Below are 21,111 nucleotides of genomic sequence, written 5' to 3'. Positions count from 1 at the left end.
TATTGAAAGGAAATGAAATCACTATTTTGAAAAGATATCTGCACCCCTCTGTTCATTGAAGTATTGTTTCCAACAGCCAAGCATTAGAAAGCATTTTTAGAAAGTAAGCTGACTCAAAAATAATCAGTATGGGTTAACATCCTGTGGCAATATGTGCTCATAATAACACGGAATCACTTTCAAGGGAAAAATGGCTAAGTTTACAAACACAGGCTCATGTATAAGTGATTTTAGAGCAAAACCTACCAAAATATCTAAAATATGATTATATGGAATCTCATTAATATACATCACATTTTTGTGTGTGTGAACCCATTTACTACTTGGAGTAAGGCAGTAAGAACAATAATAGTTAATTATTGAATGACTTCTTTATGTGTCAGGGATATCTATAAATACTATATATAATCATATGTATATAAATACTATATACTAATCATACATATAAATATGCATGAACATTTGGTCCTAAATACAACTCGCTTGAAGAAACTAGGGTTTAGGAAAATTGCATAATTTGTCAAATCTCACAGTTAAAAAAGATAGAGGCTATATTCAAAACTAGCTAGACTGACTTTGAATTCCTGTAGCCACAATATAATACCACCTCCCAGGTCACAGGCATGATTCATAATTATTATACACATTTGTTAAGAAGATTCTAGAGTTTATAGACATTGAATATTTTGCCCCAGAACTTGTGACCAGAGTGCTAGAATAAAAATCAAAACCTCTTCATTTCTCATTCATTTTTAATCTCACTATACATGTTTCTTTTGGTTTTTATAAGAATTGCCCAAATCCTTAACACATGGATACATGAGAGGCGACTGGGTGGCTCAGTCTGTTGAACGTCCAACTTCGGCTCCGGGCATGATCTCAGTTTATGGGTTTTATCTCCTCATCGGGCTCTGTGCTGACAGCTCAGAGTCTGGAGCCTGCTTCGGATTTGGTGTCTCCCTCTCTCTCTCTGCCCCTTCCCCATTTGCACTCTGTCTCTGTATCTCTCTCAAAACTAAATAAACATTAAAAAATAAATAAAAATAAAAACACATGGATACATGAAATTCTTCACTACAACTGTAGTATAATAACATTTACTGATTAACCAGTGTTATTTTCCCCTTTACTTTCTACTACACCGCCACACTCCCCTTTTTAAATTTTTTTAATGTTTATTTATTTTTGAGAGAGAGAGAGACAGAGACAGAGACAGAGAGTAAGCAGGGGAGCGTCAGAGAGAGAGGGAGACACAGAATCTGAAGCAGACCCCAGGCTCTGAGTTGTCAGCACAGAGCCTGATGCAGGGCTCGAACTCTGGACTGTGAGATCATGACTTGAGCTGAAGTAGGATGCTTAACCGGCTGAGCCATCCAGGCACCCCCACACTCCCCTTTTTAAGGTTAGGAGACATATCATTGTTTCAGAAGAGGATTTATTTACAAAAGAAGCAGAGAATAAAAGAGTCTGGTTCTTGGTTTTGTTTTCAAGAGCAATCGTCCAGTTATGAAACAATAATAATGAAAAATATTTAAATTTTTGATCACCAAGAGTTAGTTTTCCTTGACCCATGGAAACTGATAAATATATCAGGGTCTGGATAATATTGGAGAATATTGGAGAAGCATGAGCAGGTAGAGGGGTAGGAGTCCTGGAACTATGGAACCCCACCTGGATGGACCAACTGCACAGGAAGACTTGCTCAAGCAATTGCCTGGCCCCAAACAGAAAACTTTCTCTGTCAATACCACCAGGGAGCCAGACCAGTACTTTGAGGTGCAGTCTCCATGTAAGTAGCCCAGTAAAATGCCGGTACCAAAGAGCTTTAACAGTTGTCCTTCTCATTGTGGTCCGGAAGCCACCCACCCTAAGAATAGCCAACACACCTCTGGTTGATCAAAAGGAATGATACCTACGTAATGGGACTGTGCCCAGGTGACATGCAGATACCCCTCATGCCCAACCCCACCTAAAATGAACTATGATACTGAGTGCCCTTTCCCCAGTGCAAATCCTCACCCAAGGCAAAGAATATGCTGTGGACCCCAGAGATGGAGTGGCCGTGTGGAACAGATATCCAGTTCCACTCCCGATCAACCCCACATCCACACACACTAATGCACTAGACCACGTGAGACTGCAGTCAGTCTGAGCTTTTCTTCCAAAGCCCATAATTTTTTGTGTGTGAAACACACAAAAGAATACATTCACTGAGCTAGTTTCTTTGGAACGTTTTATGTGTACTCTCCTTGTTAGACTATTCCATATTTAAAGGTAAGGACTACACCTTTGCGTTTTTCATTTTTCTCCCAATATTTATAATATGAGCTCAGGGGAAATTAGCTCACTGAATGTCTGATTGGCAGCTTAATTGGAGGACCCCAGAACCCATATAATGTATGCTGATTATAAAGTAGATCTCCCTATTGTCTCTCTGACCACAGCACTAAAAGAAATGGGAAATCTAGAACAGTGTAACAAAAATTTCTAAGAAAGGCATTTTGGCTGAGTTGCTAATACTCAGGAATGAGGTTTACCCTCTGTGCCCTTAATTACTAAAGAACAAGGCACTCCACTAGAGGAAATGATCAATTATTCCCAAAAGGTAGTATTTACCAACTGTCATCTTCAGCAGAATATGAGTATCTCTATTGTCTATTTCTCCTCTCTTGGTCTTACTTCCAGTTATTCATAGTTCACCAATTCCCAACCATTTTTTTTTAAGTAGAGAAGTAAAGATACTTGTAAAATTATTGTTCTCAAGGCTCCTATTTCAGGGTTTTGTTTTGATTTGCAATCTGGTTAACTTTTACAAAGCAATTGGGATTATGTTTTGTAACAAGACTTGTCAAGAATGACGAGTGTTACTTTAACAGCAGGAAGCTGGAGGATATCACCTGACCTGCAAGAGGCTGGAGACATTTAATGTAAACAGCCATACCAGCTAATCTTGTGCAGCTTATAAATTCCAGTTTTATTCACTTTCTAAACACCCTTTCCACAAAATTCTAAGTCAGGCTCTATTCTTTGTATGTGACTTCTGACTCCAAAGTGCTCTGCTAGTTTCCAGACCTAAAGAGAAAGCAATCACAGGGCTTTCATGCTCTCAGAAGGCTGCTCTCACAAAGGACCTCAAATTCTCGAGTTTTAAAGACTCTTTGAAACTTTCAAAATGGATTAAATAATTGGTGAACAGGAAAACCAATTCAGATAGAAATTAAAATTCTAAATGGGATGCAAATAGCACAGCCATCTTACTAGTTCTGTCCTCCAGTTGTTTTTCAGCTCTCCTACAAAAGAGTTAAAATGTGTTAAAATCTCTGGTAACATTTTCTTCTGTGCATATATTGATCCTTTGGGTAGATGAAATTTGATTAAAAGACTGAGCCAATCCAATACTTTTGATAAAGCAGTTTGAAGCATGTGTGTTCATCCTGCTTCTTACAGGTCTATCTATACTTGGAAACATAACGATGGATAATACAAGACACTGACTGAAGTAGTTGTGGATGCCGTATCCCTCTGTGCTTCCCAAACTGATTTACAGTGAAATATTTGAGACAGGTTTGCAAGAGAAGTTGCTGTTTGTGTGACAGTGTCCAAGTTAGCTGTCTAAAGTTTCTTTTTATGCTTAAAATATGAGGGCAGAGGATACTGGTGTAAAGAAATGCAGTAAACTTTCACCAAAAAAAACAGAGAAGAACTAACTCTATATCGAAACAGGCTGGCCATTGTTTGAGTGTGTATCTTAAGTTCCTATTCCGAGTAGTTGCTAGATTCTATCAGCTATTTTTCATTCTTCAGATTTGTTTCCTCATCACCATTGTTTTCCTGATGGTTTGGTTCAGGCACCAGGCATCTTCCATACTCTGTTTGGAGGGAACTCTGGAGAGCTCTGGAGCCAATTACATCATCATACTCCCAGCAGTGTTTCAATATAAACTCCAATTTATGAATGAGACCAGAGTCACCAAGAGGTCAAATGACATATTCAGTCTTCATGAAGTGTCTCCACCACTTTAACATTTACCTTAGAAGTCCACATTATCACACTTGAGATTTACTCAAGCCCAAAACTCTGAAACCAAAAATTATCCATAGTTTACAAAAGATTTGGTGGACTTCTCTAGTGTTATTAATGGAAAACTTGCAAAGACTTCAGAATTTGTTTTGCTAAGCAAATACTGCAAATTCATATGGACATGGGGAGTTTATTAGTGTAACTAATTTTTTTCATCATTACCTCAGAATGAGGTATGACAGAAAGGTGACTTTTTAGCTCCAATACTTCATTTTTATTTCAATTTTTCTGATAATATCTTTTTATCTAATGAAAATCTTCACCTCTTAACCAGATGATATTAACATAATTGAATTGTATCTTCATAACTCAAGGTCATTATTATGAGAATCCTTATTGATTCTGTAAGGGGAAATAAGACTGGACTAAATATTTTTGTTAAGATTAGCCAGTGTTTGTTGTGAAATTATTTTGGTTAATATTGTAGACAAATGTGGATTCTAGTATATTACTGGAAAGTTAAAGAAAACTATCATTAGAATTCAAAAATAGATTATGTCTTCTAAATCACTAGGGGAAAATTTATATAGAACTTTAAAAAGGAAACACACCAGGAAAGCATAAAAATTCAATTAAAAACAAGATTTTTCTATCAGTTGTTTACCTTGTCACCATTTTCCAACTCTGTTCTTTTAAAGTCTCTGATGATTCAGCTCCAAACTGTTGTTGACCCTGGAACAACATGGGGACATGGGACGCCAGCTCCCCATGCAGTTGAACATTTGCATGTAACTTTTGACTACCCCGAACTTATCTACTAATAGCCTACTGTTGACTGAAGTCTTACTGATAACATGTGGATTAACAGGTATTATATTTTGTATACTGTATGCATTATATACTGTATCATTGCAATAAAGTAGGCTAGAGGAAAGAAAATGTTACTAAGAAATTCATAAAGAAGAGAAAATACATTTATAATACTGTATGTATTGAAAAAAGTCTATGTACAAGCAGACCTGTTCAGTTCAAACCCATGTTGTATTAGCAACTGTCCATATATCAGTGCGATTTCTAAGTATCTATCATTCGAGCCAAAGTACAAAGTCAAATGTGCTGTTTAAAGTTCTATCCATTTGAGGAATTTCTCATCACCACCATTCTTCAGGGCTAAAACCAAGAGAGGCCGAAATTCTACAACCATCCACTTCAAGTGAGTGCCAGAAAATCATACAAAACCATCTGTGAATCAGGTTCAAGGTTTTGCTCATCAGTTAGGTGGTCATAAGGAACCAGCATGAAAATATAGGTGAAGATTAGGAGAGAAGAGACAATGCAAATTTGTCAAAGAAATCTGGATTTTCTGCTGATGCAAATTACTTGTGCTTCTTGGACTTCCTGGAGTCCGATTTCCTACACACCATTTTTTTCTTTTTCTTTTTCAATATATGAAATTTATTGTCAAATTGGTTTCCATACAACACCCAGTGCTCATTCCAAAAGGTGCCCTCCTCAATAGCCATCACCCACCCACCCCTCCCTCCCACCCCCCTACAACCCTCAGTTTGTTTTCAGTTTTTAACAGTCTCTTATGCTTTGGCTCTCTCCCACTCTAACCTCTTTTTTTTTTCTTCTCCTCCCCCATGGGCTTCTGTTAAGTTTCTCAGGATCCACATAAGAGTGAAAACATATGGTATCTGTCTTTCTCTGTATGGCTTATTTCACTTAGCATAACACTCTCCAGTTCCATCCATGTTGCTACAAAGGGCCATATTTCATTCTTTCTCATTGCTACGTAGTACTCCATTGTGTATATAAACCACAATTTCTTTATCCATTCATCAGTTGATGGACATTTAGGCTCTTTCCATAATTTGGCTATTGTTGAGAGTGCTGCTATAAACATTGGGGTACAAGTGCCCCTATGCATCAGTACTCCTGTATCCCTTGGGTAAATTTCTAGCAGTGCTATTGCTGGGTCATAGGGCAGGTCTATTTTTAATTTTTTGAGGAACCTCCACACTGTTTTCCAGACTGGCTGCACCAATTTGCATTCCCACCAACAGTGCAAGAGGGTTCCCGTTTCTCCACATCCTCTCCAGCATCTATAGTCTCCTGATTTGTTCATTTTGGCCACTCTGACTGGCGTGAGGTGATATCTGAGTGTGGTTTTGATTTGTATTTCCCTGATGAGGAGCGACGTTGAGCATCTTTTCATGTGCCTGTTGGCCATCTGGATGTCTTCTTTAGAAAAGTGTCTATTCATGTTTTCTGCCCATTTCTTCACTGGGTTATTTGTTTTTCGGGTGTGGAGTTTGGTGAGCTCTTTATAGATTTTGGATACTAGCCCTTTGTCCGATATGTCATTTGCAAATATCTTTTCCCATTACGTTGGTTGCCTTTTAGTTTTGTTGGTTGTTTCCTTTGCTGTGCAGAAGCCTTTATCTTCATAAGGTCCCAGTAGTTCATTTTTGCTTTTAATTCCCTTGCCTTTGGGGATGTGTCAAGTAAGAGATTGCTACGGCTGAGGGCAGAGAGGTCTTTTCCTTCTTTCTCCTCTAGGGTTTTGATGGTTTGCTGTCTCACATTCAGGTCCTTTATCCATTTTGAGTTTATTTTTGGGAATGGTGTGAGAAAGTGGTCTAGTTTCAGTCTTCTGCATGTTGTTGTCCAGTTCTCCCAGCACCAATTGTTAAAGAGACTGTCTTGTTTCCATTGGATGTTATTTCTTGCTTTGTCAAAGATTAGTTGGCCATACGTTTGTGGGTCTAGTTCTGGGGTTTCTATTCTATTCCATTGGTCTATGTGTCTGTTTTTGTGCCAATACGATGCTGTCTTGGTGAATACAGCTTTTCTAGTAGAGGCTAGTCTGGGATTGTGATGCCTCCTGCTTTGGTCTTCTTCAAAATTACTTTGGCTATTCGGGGCCTTTTGTGGTTCCATATGAATTTTAGGATTGCTTGTTCTAGTTTTGAGAGAATGCTGGTGCAGTTTTCATTGGGATTGCATTGAATGTGTAGATAGCTTTGGGTAGTATTGACATTTTGACAATATTTATTCTTCCAATCCATGAGCAGGGAATGCTTTTCCATTTCTTTATATCTTCTTCAATTTCCTTCATAAGCTTTCTATAGTTTTCAGCATACAGATCTTTTACATCTTTGGTTAGATTTATCCCTAGGTATTTTATGCTTCTTGGTGCAATTGTGAATGGGATCAGTTTCTCCATTTGTCTTTCTGTTGCCTCATTATTAGTGTATAAGACTGCAACTGATTTCTGTACATTGATTTTGTATCCTGCAACTTTGCTGAATTCATGTATCAGTTCTAGCAGACTTTTGGTGGAGTCTATCGGATTTTCCATGTATAGTATCATGTCATCTGCAAAAAGCGAAAGCTTGACTTTATCTTTGCCAATTTGGATGCCTTTGATTTCCTTTTGTTGTCTGATTGCTGATGCTAGAACTTCCAACACTATGTTAAACAACAGCAGTGAGAGCGGACATCCCTGTCGTGTTCCTGATCTCAGGGAAAAAGCTCTCAGTATTTCCCCATCAAGGATGATGTGAGCTGTGGGCTTTTCATAAATGGCTTTTAGGATGTTTAAGTACGTTCCTTCTATCCCGACTTTCTGAAGGGTTTTTTATTAAGAAAGGTGCTGAATTTTGTCAAAGGCCTTTTCTGTATCGATTGACAGGATCATATGGTTCTTATTTTTTCTCTTATTAATGTGATGTATCACGTTGATTGATTTGCGAATGTTGAACCATCCCTGCATCCCAGGAATGAATCCCACTTGATCATGGTGAATAATTCTTTTTATATGCCGTTGAATTCGATTTGCTAGTATCTTATTGAGAATTTTTGCATCCATATTCATCAGGGATATTGGCCTGTAGTTCTCTTTTTTTTTACTGGGTCTCTGTCTGGTTTAGGAATCAAAGTAATACTGGCTTCATAGAATGAGTCTGGAAGTTTTCCTTCCCTTTCTATTTCTTGGAATAGCTTGAGAAGGATAGGTATTATCTCTGCTTTAAACGTCTGGTAGAACTCCCCTGGGAAGCCATCTGGTCCTGGACTCTTATTTCTTGGGAGAGTTTTGATAACCGATTCCATTTCTTCGCTGGTTATGGGTCTGTTCAAGCTTTCTATTTCCTCCTGGTTGAGTTTTGGAAGAGTGTGGGTGTTTAGGAATTTGTCTATTTCTTCCAGGTTGTCCAGTTTGTTGGCATATAATTTTTCATAGTATTCCCTGATAATTGTTTGTATCTCTGAGGGATTGGTTGTAATAATTCCATTTTCATTCATGATTTTATCTATTTGGGTCATCTCCCTTTTCTTTTTGAGAAGTCTGGCTAGAGGTTTGTCAATTTTGTTTATTTTTTCAAAAAACCAACTCTTGGTTTCGTTGATCTGCTCTACAGTTTTTTAGATTCTATATTGTTTATTTATGCTCTGATCTTTATTATTTCTCTTCCTCTGCTGGGTTTATTAGGCTCCCTTTGCTGTTCTGCTTCTATTTCCTTTAGGTGTGCTGTTAGATTTTGTATTTGGGATTTTTCTTGTTTCTTGAGATAGGCCAGGATTGCAATGTATTTTCCTCTCAGGACTGCCTTCGCTGCATCCCAAAGCGTTTGGATTGTTGTATTTTCATTTTCGTTTGTTTCCATATATTTTTTAATTTCTTCTCTAATTGCCTGGTTGACCCATTCATTCGTTAGTAGGGTGTTCTTTAACCTCCATGCTTTTGGAGATTTTCCAGACTTTTTCCTGTGGTTGATTTCAAGCTTCATAGCATTGTGGTCTGAAAATATGCATGGTATAATTTCAATTCTTATATACTTATGAAGGGCTGTTTTGTGACCCAGTATATGATCTATCTTGGAGAATGTTCCATGTGCACTCGAGAAGAAAGTATATTCTGTTGCTTTGGGATGCAGAGTTCTAAATATATCTGTCAAGTCCATCTGATCCAATGTGTCATTCAGGGCCCTTGTTTCTTTATTGACCGTGTGTCTAGATGATCTATCCATTTCTGTAAGTGGAGAGTTAAAGTCCCCTGCAATTATCACATTCTTATCAATAAGGTTGCTCATGTTTATGAGTAATTGTTTTATATATTTGGGGGCTCCCGTATTCAGCGCATAGACACTTATAATTGTTAGCTCTTCCTGATGGATAGACCCTGTAATTATTATATAATGCCCTTCTTCATCCCTTGTTAAAACCTTTAATTTAAAGTCTAGTTTGTCTGATATATGTATGGCTACTCCAGCTTTCTTTTGACTTCCAGTAGCATGATAAATAGTTCTCCATCCCCTCACTCTCAATCTAAAGGTGTCCTCAGATCTAAAATGAGTCTCTTGTAGACAGCAAATAGATGGGTCTTGTTTTTTTATCCATTCTGATACCCTATGTTTTTTGGCTGGCGCATTTAGTCCATTTACGTTCACTGTTATTATAGAAAGATATGGGTTTAGAGTCATTGTGATGTCTGTAGATTTCATGCTTGTAGCAATGTCTCTGGTACTTTGTCTCACAGGATCCCCCTTAGGATCTGTTTTAGGGCTGGTTTAGTGGTGTCGAATTCCTTCAGTTTCTGTTTGTTTGGGAAGACCTTTATCTCTCCTATTCTAAATGACAGACTTGCTGGATAAAGGATTCTCGGCTGCATTTTTTTTCTGTTCATCACATTGAAGATCTCCTGCCATTCCTTTCTGGCCTGCCAGGTTTCAGTAGAGAGATTGGTCACGAGTCTTATAGGTCTCCCTTTATATGTTAGAGCATGTTTATCTCTAGCTGCTTTCAGAATTTTCTCTTTATCCTTGTATTTTGCCAGTTTCACTATGTTATGTCGTGCAGAAGATTGATTCAAGTTACGTCTGAAGGGAGTTCTCTGTGCCTCTTGGATTTCAATGCTTTTTTCCTTCCCCAGTTCAGGGAAGTTCTCAGCTTTGATTTCTTCAAGTACACCTTCAGCACCTTTCCCTCTCTCTTCCTTCTCTGGAATACCAATTATGCGTATATTATTTCTCTTTAGTTCATCACTTAGTTCTCTAATTTTCCCCTCATACTCCTGGATTTTTTATCTCTCTTTTTCTCAGCTTCCTCTTTTTCCATAACTTTATCTTCTAGTTCACCTATTCTCTCCTCTGCCTCTTCAATCTGAGCCATGGTCGTTTCTATTTTATTTTTCAGTTCGTTTATAGCATTTTTTTAGCTCCTCCTGACTGTTCCTTAGTCCCTTGATCTGTGTAGCAATAGATTCTCTGCTGTCCTCTATACTGTTTTCAAGCCCAGTGATTAATTTTATGACTATTATTCTAAATTCTCTTTCTGTTATATTGTTTAAATCCTTTTTCATCAGTTCGTTAGCTGTTGTTATTTTCCGGAGATTCTTTTGAGGGGAATTCCTCCATTTCGTCATTTTGGATAGTCCCTGGAGTGGTGAGGACCTGCAGGGCACTTCCCCTGTGCTGTCTCGAATAACTGGAGTTGGTGGGCGGGGCCGCAGTCAGACCTGATGTCTGCCCCCCAGCCCACCACTGGGGCCACAGTCAGACTGGTGTGTACCTTCTCCTCCCCTGTCCTAGGGGCAGGGTTCACTGTGGGGTGGTGTGGCCCATCTGGGCTACTTGCACACTGCCAGGCTTGTGGTGCTGGGGATCTGGCATATTAGCTGGGGTGGATAGGCAAGGTGCACAGGGGTGGGAGGGCAGGCTTAGCTCGCTTCTCCTTTGGTGATCTGCTTCAGGAGGGGCCCTGTGGCAGCGGGAGGGAGTCAGTCCAGCCGCTGGAGGTGTGGCTCCACATAAGCACAGGGTTGGGTGTTAGTGGTGCAAGCAAGTTCCCTGGCAGGAACTGGTTCCCTTTGGGATTTTGGCTGGGGGATGGCGAGGGAGATGGTGGTGGTGAGCGTCTTTGTTCCCCGCCAAACTGAGCTCTGTTGTCCCGGGGCTCAGCAACTCTCCCTCCCATTGTCCTCCAGCCTTCCCACTCTCCGAGCAGAGATGTTAACTTATAACCTCCCAGATGTTAAATCTCGCTTGCTGTCGGAACACACTCCGTCTGGCCCCTCTGCTTTTGCAAGCTAGACTCGGGGCCTCTATTTTGCTCGTGGGCTGCCCCTCCACCCCGTCTCCCTCCCACCAGTCCGTGTAGCATGCACCGCCTCTCCACCCTTCCTACCCTCTTCCGTGGGCCTCTCGTCTGCGCTTGGCTCTGGAGACTTCTTTTTGCTAGTCTTCTGGCGGTTTTCTCTCCTATACACCATTTCAACTTCATGATAAATTGTTAATCTGAGTATCCAACCTTATTCCTTAGAGATTCGGATAACATTGTTCCTGATGAGCAGCTCAAATTTCAGTCACTTGATGTTTTCTGATTAGCCATTTTTTCGCTATGATGTTCCCCTAGCAAACCAGGAGCTTTTCTCAAAAAGAGATAGATACCCCCAGAAGGGGACATAGATTTAGTCTAAAGTCCTAGATGTCTGTGCTATGATTCTCCTACTGGGGCTTGTGAGAGACTTAATGTAACACAGGTATTTCTCACAGGTCTTTCCTGTATTGTTGGATCTACTGGATCATGAAATCTTAAATATAAGTACATACACTAATTTCCAAATTCCCAATATTCACTCCTATCTACTACCCTGAACTCAAATTCACATGTCCAGCTGCTGCCTTGACAACTGTGGTTGGATGCGAGAAATCTCAAATCCTACATATTTGAAACAAATTCTTAATTCTCACCTCCAGCCCCAACTAAATTAAAACATGGTCCTCACCCAGTTTTTCTCAAATTTTAAAACTATCCAGTTTTTCAAGACCACCGTAAAGAATACAGATAGACCTTATCATATAGCTCTTTATTAGACAACTGTTTCCATTCTGCCATCCCTCTTCCTTTCTCCACTATATTTTATTTAAGGTTTATTTATTTTTGGGAGAGAGAGAAAGAGAGACAAAGCACAAGGTGGGGGGGGGGAAGGGCAGAGAGAGAGAGAGACACAGAATCTGAAGTAGGGTCCAGGCTCAGAGCTGTCAGCATAGAGCCCAGTGCACGGCTTGAACCCACGAAGTGTGTGATCATGACCTGAGCCCAAGTCGGATGCTCAACCAACTGAGCCACCCAGGCAACCCTCCACTATATTTTATTTAAAGAGTTAGAGTGAGTTTTTAAGACATAAGTCAGATTATGTCTAAGAGTTCAACATTTCTTAATGGAATTCCCTCAATATTGGGCATTTAAAACTATTCTCAGAAATTAGGACAATTTGATACATAGGAGACCCTGGTACACAGAATAATGCCCTTCCCAAAGATGTCCATATCACAAACCCAAGAACCTCTTTACATAGTAAAGGAGACTTTGAAGATGTGGCTAAATTAATAATATTGATGGGGAGATTATCCTGGATTATCTCTATAGGTCCAGTATGATGACAAGGGTCTTATAAGAGGGAGATAAGAGGTTTAAAATCAAGAAAGATGTGACAAAAGAAACAGGAGTCCTAGTCAGAAAGAGATCTGAAGACACTATGTTGCTGGCTTGAAGATGGAGAAGAAGCCATAAACCAAGGAACACAAGTGGTCTCTAGAAGCCGGAAAAGTCTAGAAAACAGTCTCCATTAGATTTTCCAGAAGGAATGCAGATGTGCTGACACCTGGATTGACCTTAGCCCAATGAGACTCATATTAGACATTTGATCTCCAGAACTGTAAAGAGAATAAATATGTGTTGTTTTAGGCCATGAAGTTTGTGGCAATTTATTATATCAGCAATCAGAAACAAACCCAGAGCTTCCTAAAAAATACTGCAAAATGATGAAACTAAATAAATTCTAGTAGAACAATAGCACTTGAAGGGGACTTGAAGTCATAAAATCTGGATTCTATTCCCAGCTCTGCCATATTAACTGCAGAGTCAGGAAAAAACCATGATATTCTTATAAAGTGGAGATGATGCCTCACCTTCTCAAATCTCAGAATCATTAATAGGTGTATTAGTTTCCTATTGCTGCTGTTATAAATTACTACAATCTTCGTGTATTAAAACAACACAATTTTCCTACATTTCTAAAGGTCAGATATCCAAAATTGGTCTCACTAACTAAAATCAAGGTGCTGGCAAGACTGTGTGTTTTTTGGAGGCTCTGAGGGAGAATCCGTTTCCTTGCCTTTTCCAACTTTAAAAAAGGCCACTTGAATTCCTGGGCTCAGTGTCCCTTCCTCCATCTTCAAAGGCAGCAGAGCATTTTTAAATCTCTCTCTTCTTCCTTTGACATATTGCCTTCCTGACTCTGATTTTTCTTGCCTCTGTAAGATAAGGACTGTTGTGATTGCATTGGGCTCATTCAAATCATCCCTGGTAGTTTTCCCAGCTCAAGCTCCTTAACTTCATCACACATGGAAAGTCCGTTGTGCCACATAAGGTTATATATTCACCAGTTTTGGGGAAGTAGGATGTGGATGTCTTGGGTGAAGAACATTATTCTGTCTACCCTACAAGGTCTAATAAAATAATCTCTGGACAAATGCCCTGGGGCCTTCAAGCATGAAGCAAATATAGGATAAATTCCAGTTAAAGAAAAACTTCAATTTGGTTTAAAGAGGAGACCTTGAAAAGTCAAGTTTTAGAACTATACTCTTACTTTTCTGTTTATCTTTAGAGTATAATTTTTTTTTAATTATCAGGTGCCTTCTTCATTTCACTGAGTGAGCCTTTTTTAATCACACATTCACCTTTACCACATAATGCAAAGGGAGATTATGTGCTTCTCTGAACAAAATAATGATCTAATTAAAAATGAAAATCTAAAACCCACATCATACTCTCTAGGAAGCCAATATCACTTACTATTATTGCTGATAGACACTGAAACCATCTTATTCTCTGACAAACAATCACTTCAATTTTCAGGGAAAAAAATGAACTATACCATAATATCCATATTTAAGGTATTTTTAAAATATTTTCCAGGGGCATCTCATCTCAGTACTATGCTTTATTCTGTACTATTTTCCAATAGGTATGTAGCAAAATATTGGTGAGATCAAACTTCTTGGGCTGTACCTATGTATTATTGTTTGGGTAAGTAGATTGCCAAAATTCATTCATCTGTGAAAAAAGTAGGTGATCCTGTGTAGGTTTTCATCAAACTTCACTGGTCAAAAACAGAGCACCTTTTCATATATAATTATATGGTCTCCGTGCTGGAAAGATACCACAGTCCAATGCTTGCTGAATTTCTGAGTCTCCTTTCTCTTCACCAAAACTCACAAACAGCTTTAGGTCAGGTAGGAGAATGATAAACATTTCTGTAGCATGTGGAAATTTTCTGGGTTCAGTGAGTGGAAGAATACCTTTTTTGAGAATCTGGCTTTTGACCTCCAACTCCAACACAACCCCGAGGTCAAATGCCCTTCAGACCTGTTGAGATGAGCACAGGGTGTTGTATGGAAACCAATTTGACAATAAATTATATTTAAATTTTTTAAAATGTTTAATTAAAAAAAAAATTCAGGATCCTGGGAGGGAAGATGGCGGCGTAGGAGGACGCTGGGCTCACCGCGCGTCCTGCTGATCACTTAGATTCCACCTACACCTGCCTAAAGAACCCAGAAAACCACCAGAGGATTAGCAGAATGGAGTCTCCAGAGCCAAGCGCAGACGAGAGGCCCACGGAAGAGGGTAGGAAGGGCGGCGAGGCGGTGCACGCTCCACGGACTGGCGGGAGGGAGCCGGGGCGGAGGGGCAGCCTGCCGGCCAAGCATAGCCCCTGAGTCTGGCTGGCAAAAGCGGAGGGGCCGGACGGACTGTGTTCCGACAGCAAGCGCGACTTAGCATCTGGGAGGTCATAAGTTAACAGCTCTGCTCAGAAAGCGGGAAGGCTGGAGGACAAAGGGAGGGAGAGCTGCTGAGCCCCCGGAGGGCAGAGCTCAGCTTGGCGGGGAACAAAGGCGCTCGCCAGTGCCATCTCCCCCGCCCATCCCCCAGCCAAAATCCCAAAGAGAACCAGTTCCTGCCAGGGAACTTGCTCGTTCAGCGCAAACACCCAACTCTCTGCTTCTGCGGAGCCAAACCTCCGGCAGCGGATCTGACTCCCTCCCGCTGCCACAGGGCCCCTCCTGAAGTGGATCACCTAAGGAGAAGTGAGCTAAGCCTGCCCCTCCTGCCCCCGTGCACCTTGCCTACCCACCCCAGCTAATACGCCAGATCCCCAGCACCACAAGCCTGGCAGTGTGCAAGTAGCCCAGACGGGCCATGCCACTCCACAGTGAATCCCGCCCCTAGGAGAGGGGAAGAGAAGGCACACACCAGTCTGACTGTGGCCCCAGCGGTGGGCTGGGGGCAGACATCAGGTCGGACTGCGGCCCCACCCACCAACTCCAGTTATACACCACAGCACAGGGGAAGTGCCCTGCAGGTCCTCACCACTCCAGGGACTCTCCAAAATGACCAAACGGAAGAATTCCCCTCAGAAGAATCTCCAGGAAATAACAACAGCCAATGAACTGATCAAAAGGATTTAAATAATATAACAGAAAGTGAATTTAGAATAATAGTCATAAAATTAATCGCTGGGCTTGAAAACAGTATAGAGGACAGCAGAGAATCTCTTGCTACAGAGATCAAGGGACTAAGGAACCATCACGAGGAGCTGAAAAGCGCTTTAAACGAAATGCAAAACAAAATGGAAACCACGACGGCTCGGATTGAAGAGGCAGAGGAGAGAATAGGTGAACTAGAAGATAAAGTTATGGAAAAAGAGGAAGCTGAGAGAAAGAGAGATTAAAAAAATCCAGGAGTATGAGGGGAAAATTAGAGAACTAAGTGATACACTAAAAAGAAATAATATACGCATAATTGGTATCCCAGAGGAGGAAGAGAGAGGGAAAGGTGCTGAAGGGGTACTTGAAGAAATTATAGCTGAGAACTTCCCTGAACTGGGGAAGGAAAAAGGCATTGAAATCCAAGAGGCCCAGAGAACTCCCTTCAGACGTAACTTGAATCGATCTTCTGCAAGACATATCATAGTGAAACTGGCAAAATACAAGGATAAAGAAAAAATTCTGAAAGCAGCAAGGGATAAACGTGCCCTCACATATAAAGGGAGACCTATAAGACTCGTGACTGATCTCTCCTTTGAAACTTGGCAGGCCAGAAAGGCTTGGCATGATATCTTCAGTGTGCTAAACAGAAAAAAATATGCAGCCGAGAATCCTTTATCCAGCAAGTCTGTCATTTAGAATAGAAGGAGAGATAAAGGTCTTCCCAAACAAAAAAAACTGAAGGAATTTGTCACCACGAAACCAGCCCTACAAGAGATCCTAAGGGGGATCCTGTGAGACAAAGTACCAGAGACATCACTACAAGCATAAAACATACAGACATCACAATGACTCTAAACTCGTATCTTTCTATAATAACACTGAATGTAAATGGATTAAATGCGCCAACCAAAAGACATAGGGTATCAGAATGGATAAAAAAACAAGACCCATCTATTTGCTGTCTACAAGAGACTCATTTTAGATCTGAGGACACCTTTAGATTGAGAGTGAGGGGATGGAGAACTATTTATCATGCTACTGGAAGCCAAAAGAAAGCTGGAGTAGCCATACTTATATCAGACAAACTAGACTTTAAATTAAAGGCTGTAACAAGAGATGAAGAAGGGCATTATATAATAATTACAGGGTCTATCCATCAGGAAGAGCTAACAATTATAAATGTCTATGCGCCGAATACCGGAGCCCCCAGATATATAAAACAATTACTCATAAACATAAGCAACCTTATTGATAAGAATGTGGTAATTGCAGGGGACTTTAACACCCCACTTACAGAAATGGATAGATCATCTAGACACACAGTCAATAAAGAAACAAGGGCCCTGAATGACACATTGGATCAGATGGACTTGACAGATATATTTAGAACTCTGCATCCCAAAGCAACAGAATATACTTTCTTCTCGAGTGCACATGGAACATTCTCCAGATAGATCATATACTGGGTCACAAAACAGCCCTTCATAAGTTTACAAGAATTGAAATTATACCATGCATACTTTCAGACCACAATGCTATGAAGCTTGAAATCAACCACAGGAAAATGTCTGGAAAATCTCCAAAAGCATGGAGGTTAAAGAACACCCTACTAACGAATGAGTGGGTCAACCAGGCAATTAGAGAAGAAATTAAAAAATATATGGAAACAAACAAAAATGAAAATACAACAATCCAAACGCTTTGGGATGCAGCGAAGGCAGTCCTGAGAGGAAAATACATTGCAATCCAGGCCTATCTCAAGAAACAAGAAAAATCCCAAATACAAAATCTAACAGCACACCTAAAGGAAATAGAAGCAGAACAGCAAAGGCAGCCTAAACCCAGCAGAAGAAGAGAAATAATAAAGATCAGAGCAGAAATAAACAATATAGAATCTAAAAAAACTGTAGAGCAGATCAACGAAACCAAGAGTTGGTTTTTTGAAAAAATAAACAAAATTGACAAACCTCTAGCCAGGCTTCTCAAAAAGAAAAGGGAGATGACCCAAATAGATAAAATCATGAATGAAAATGGAATTATTACAACCAATCCCTCAGAGATACAAACAATTATCAGGGAATACTATGAAAAATTATATGCCAACAAACTGGACAACCTGGAAGAAATGGACAAATTCCTAAACACCCACACTCTTCCAAAACTCAACCAGGAGGAAATAGAAAGCTTGAACAGACCCATAACCAGCGAAGAAATGGAATCGGTTATCAAAACTCTCCCAAGAAATAAGAGTCCAGGACCAGATGGCTTCCCAGGGGAGTTCTACCAGACGTTTAAAGCAGAGATAATACCTATCCTTCTCAAGCTATTCCAAGAAATAGAAAGGGAAGGAAAACTTCCAGACTCATTCTATGAAGCCAGTATTACTTTGATTCCTAAACCAGACAGAGACCCAGTAAAAAAAAAAAGAGAACTACAGGCCAATATCCCTGATGAATATGGATGCAAAAATTCTCAATAAGATACTAGCAAATCGAATTCAACGGCATATAAAAAGAATTATTCACCATGATCAAGTGGGATTCATTCCTGGGATGCAGGGCTGGTTCAACATTCGCAAATCGATCAACGTGATACATCACATTAACAAAAAAAAAGAGAAGAACCATATGATCCTGTCAATCGATGCAGAAAAGGCCTTTGACAAAATCCAGCACCGTTTCTTAATAAAAACCCTTGAGAAAGTCAGGATAGAAGGAACATACTTAAAGATCCTAAAAGCCATTTATGAAAAGCCCACAGCTAACATCATCCTCAATGGGGAAAAACTGAGAGCTTTTTCCCTGAGATCAGGAACACGACAAGGATGCCCACTCTCACCGCTGTTGTTTAACATAGTGTTGGAAGTTCTAGCATCAGCAATCAGACAACAAAAGGAAATCAAAGGCATCAAAATTGGCAAAGATGAAGTCAAGCTTTCACTTTTTGCAGATGACATGATATTATACATGGAAAATCCGTTAGACTCCACCAAAAGTCTGCTAGAACTGATACATGAATTCAGCAAAGTTGCAGGATACAAAATCAATGTACAGAAATCAGTTGCATTCTTATACACTAACAATGAAGCAACAGAAAGACAAATAAAGAAACTGATCCCATTCACAATTACACCAAGAAGCATAAAATACCTAGGAATAAATCTAACCAAAGATGTAAAAGATCTGTATGCTGAAAACGATAGAAAGCTTATGAAGGAAATTGAACAAGATATAAAGAAATGGAAAACCATTCCGTGCTCATGGATTGGAAGAATAAATATTGTCAAAATGTCAATACTACCCAAAGCTATCTACACATTCAATGCAATCCCAATCAAAATTGCACCAGCATTCTTCTCGAAGCTAGAACAAGCAATTCTAAAATTCATGTGGAAACACAAAAGGCCCCGAATAGCCAAAGTAATTTTGAAGAAGAAGACCAAAGCAGTAGGCATCACAATCCCAGACTTTAGCCTCTACTACAAAGCTGTAATCATCAAGACAGCATGGTATTGGCACAAAAACAGACATATAGACCAATGGAATAGAATGGAAACCCCAGAACTAAACCCACAAACGTATGGCCAACTAATCTTTGACAAAGCAGGAAAGAATATCCAATGGAAAAAAAGACAGTCTCTTTAACAAATGGTGCTGAAGGTTGAAACTAGACCACTTTCTCACACCATTCACAAAAATAAACTCAAAATGGATAAAGGACCTGAATGTGAGACAGGAAACCATCAAAACCTTAGAGGAGAAAGCAGGAAAAGACCTCTCTGACCTCAGCCGTAGCAATCTCTTACTCGGCACATCCCCAAAGGCAAGGGAATTAAAAGTAAAAGTGAATTACTGGGACCTTATGAAGATAAAAAGCTTCTGCACAGCAAAGGAAACAACCAACAAAACTAAAAGGCAACCAACCTAATGGGAAAAAATATTTGCAAATGACATATCGGACAAGGGGCTAGTATCCAAAATCTATAAAGAGCTCATCAAACTCCACACCCGAAAAACAAATAACCCAGTGAAGAAATGGGCAGAAAACATGAATAGACACTTCTCTAAAGAAGACATCCGGATGGCCAACAGGCACATGAAAAGATGTTCAACGTCGCTCCTTATCAGGGAAATACAAATCAAAACCACACTCAGATATCACCTCACGCCAGTCAGAGTGGCCAAAATGAACAAATCAGGAGACTATAGATGCTGGAGAGGATGTGGAGAAACAGGAACCCTCTTGCACTGTTGGTGGGAATGCAAATTGGTGCAGCCGCTCTGGAAAGCAGTGTGGAGGTTCCTCAGAAAATTAAAAATAGACCTACCCTATGACCCAGCAATAGCACTGCTAGGAATTTACCCAAGGGATACAGGAGTACTGATGCATAGGGGCACTTGTACCCCAATGTTTATAGCAGCACTCTCAACAATAGCCAAATTATGGAAAGAGCCTAAATGTCCATCAACTGATGAATGGATAAAGAAATTGTGGTTTATATACATAATGGAATACTACGTGTCAATGAGAAAAAATGAAATATCGCCTTTTGTAGCAACGTGGATGGAACTGGAGAGTGTGATGCTAAGTGAAATAAGCCATACAGAGAAAGACAGATACCATATAGTTTCACTCTTATGTGGATCCTGAGAAACGTAACAGAAACCCATGGGGGAGGGGAAGGAAAAAAAAAAAAAGAGGTTAGAGTGGGAGAGAGCCAAAGCATAAGAGACTGTTAAAAACTGAGAACAAACTGAGGGTTGATGGGGGGTGGGAGGGAGGGCAGGGTGGGTGATGGGTATTGAGGAGGGCACCTTTTGGGATGAGCACTGGGTGTTGTATGGAAACCAATTTGACAGTAAATTTCATATATTAAAAAAAAAAAGAATTATCCTAATATAGGATGTAAAAGACCTTCACAGAGAAAATTGTAAACTGTTTTAAGAATAAAAAAATGAGCAGAAGTAAATAAATATACAATAAAATATATCATAAAGATTAAAAAAAAAAAAAGGAAGAATACCTTTTTTGATTCAAAAGCACCAAGCCAGATGCAATTACATATTTTGAATGTTTTCCAGTGGATAATTATTTTTGGTGCTGGTTGGAATAATTACTGAGCAAAGAGTTGCCCTCTTATTTCAGTAGGGGAAATCAAGAAGTTTCTGACTCATCAATAAAACATTACAAAAGACTTTAAAATTGTTATCAAGGATTACTTTCAAAATTTATACTTAGTCATTAACAAATTCTGCTTTTATCTAAACATGGTATTGTTTATGCACAGGAAATTTACCCTGCCCAGAAGAAGAATCTTTAGAGAAGAACACTGAAAAATCGGCAAGAAGCTACACCCTGTACCCTAAATCCTCAATTCCTGCAAAACACTTCATAAAAATGAGAAGAAGAAAAAAAAACTAGCATGGTATACAATTCATATTTATAAATTACTATCCCCTTGAAGAAGGTTAAAAAGTATTTTGATGTGGTTTTCTTTCATGTCTAGGGGTGTCTCCATTAGAATAAATAAAA

At 39.7% G+C, this 21,111-nt stretch overlaps 1 protein-coding gene across 1 annotated transcript in view; it reads left to right on the top strand.

Moving 5' to 3' along the window:
* The first annotated feature begins 1,659 nt into the window (after window positions 1–1,659).
* The window catches only part of LOC122212703 (nuclear pore-associated protein 1-like), a 38,079-nt gene continuing 18,627 nt past the window's right edge, over window positions 1,660–21,111 (top strand). The window contains exons 1-2 of the mRNA XM_042926664.1: window positions 1,660–1,789; window positions 2,007–2,131. Of these exons, the coding sequence (XP_042782598.1) occupies window positions 1,660–1,789; window positions 2,007–2,131 (255 nt within the window). The remainder of the gene's footprint in view (window positions 1,790–2,006; window positions 2,132–21,111) is intronic.

This window comes from Panthera leo, assembly GCF_018350215.1.
Source record: "Panthera leo isolate Ple1 chromosome A2 unlocalized genomic scaffold, P.leo_Ple1_pat1.1 chrA2_random_Un_scaffold_41, whole genome shotgun sequence".
In the NCBI taxonomy this organism is placed as follows: Eukaryota; Metazoa; Chordata; class Mammalia; order Carnivora; family Felidae; genus Panthera; species Panthera leo.
Note: the sequence above shows the minus strand (reverse complement) of the source record. Positions and strands in the feature narration are given on the sequence as shown.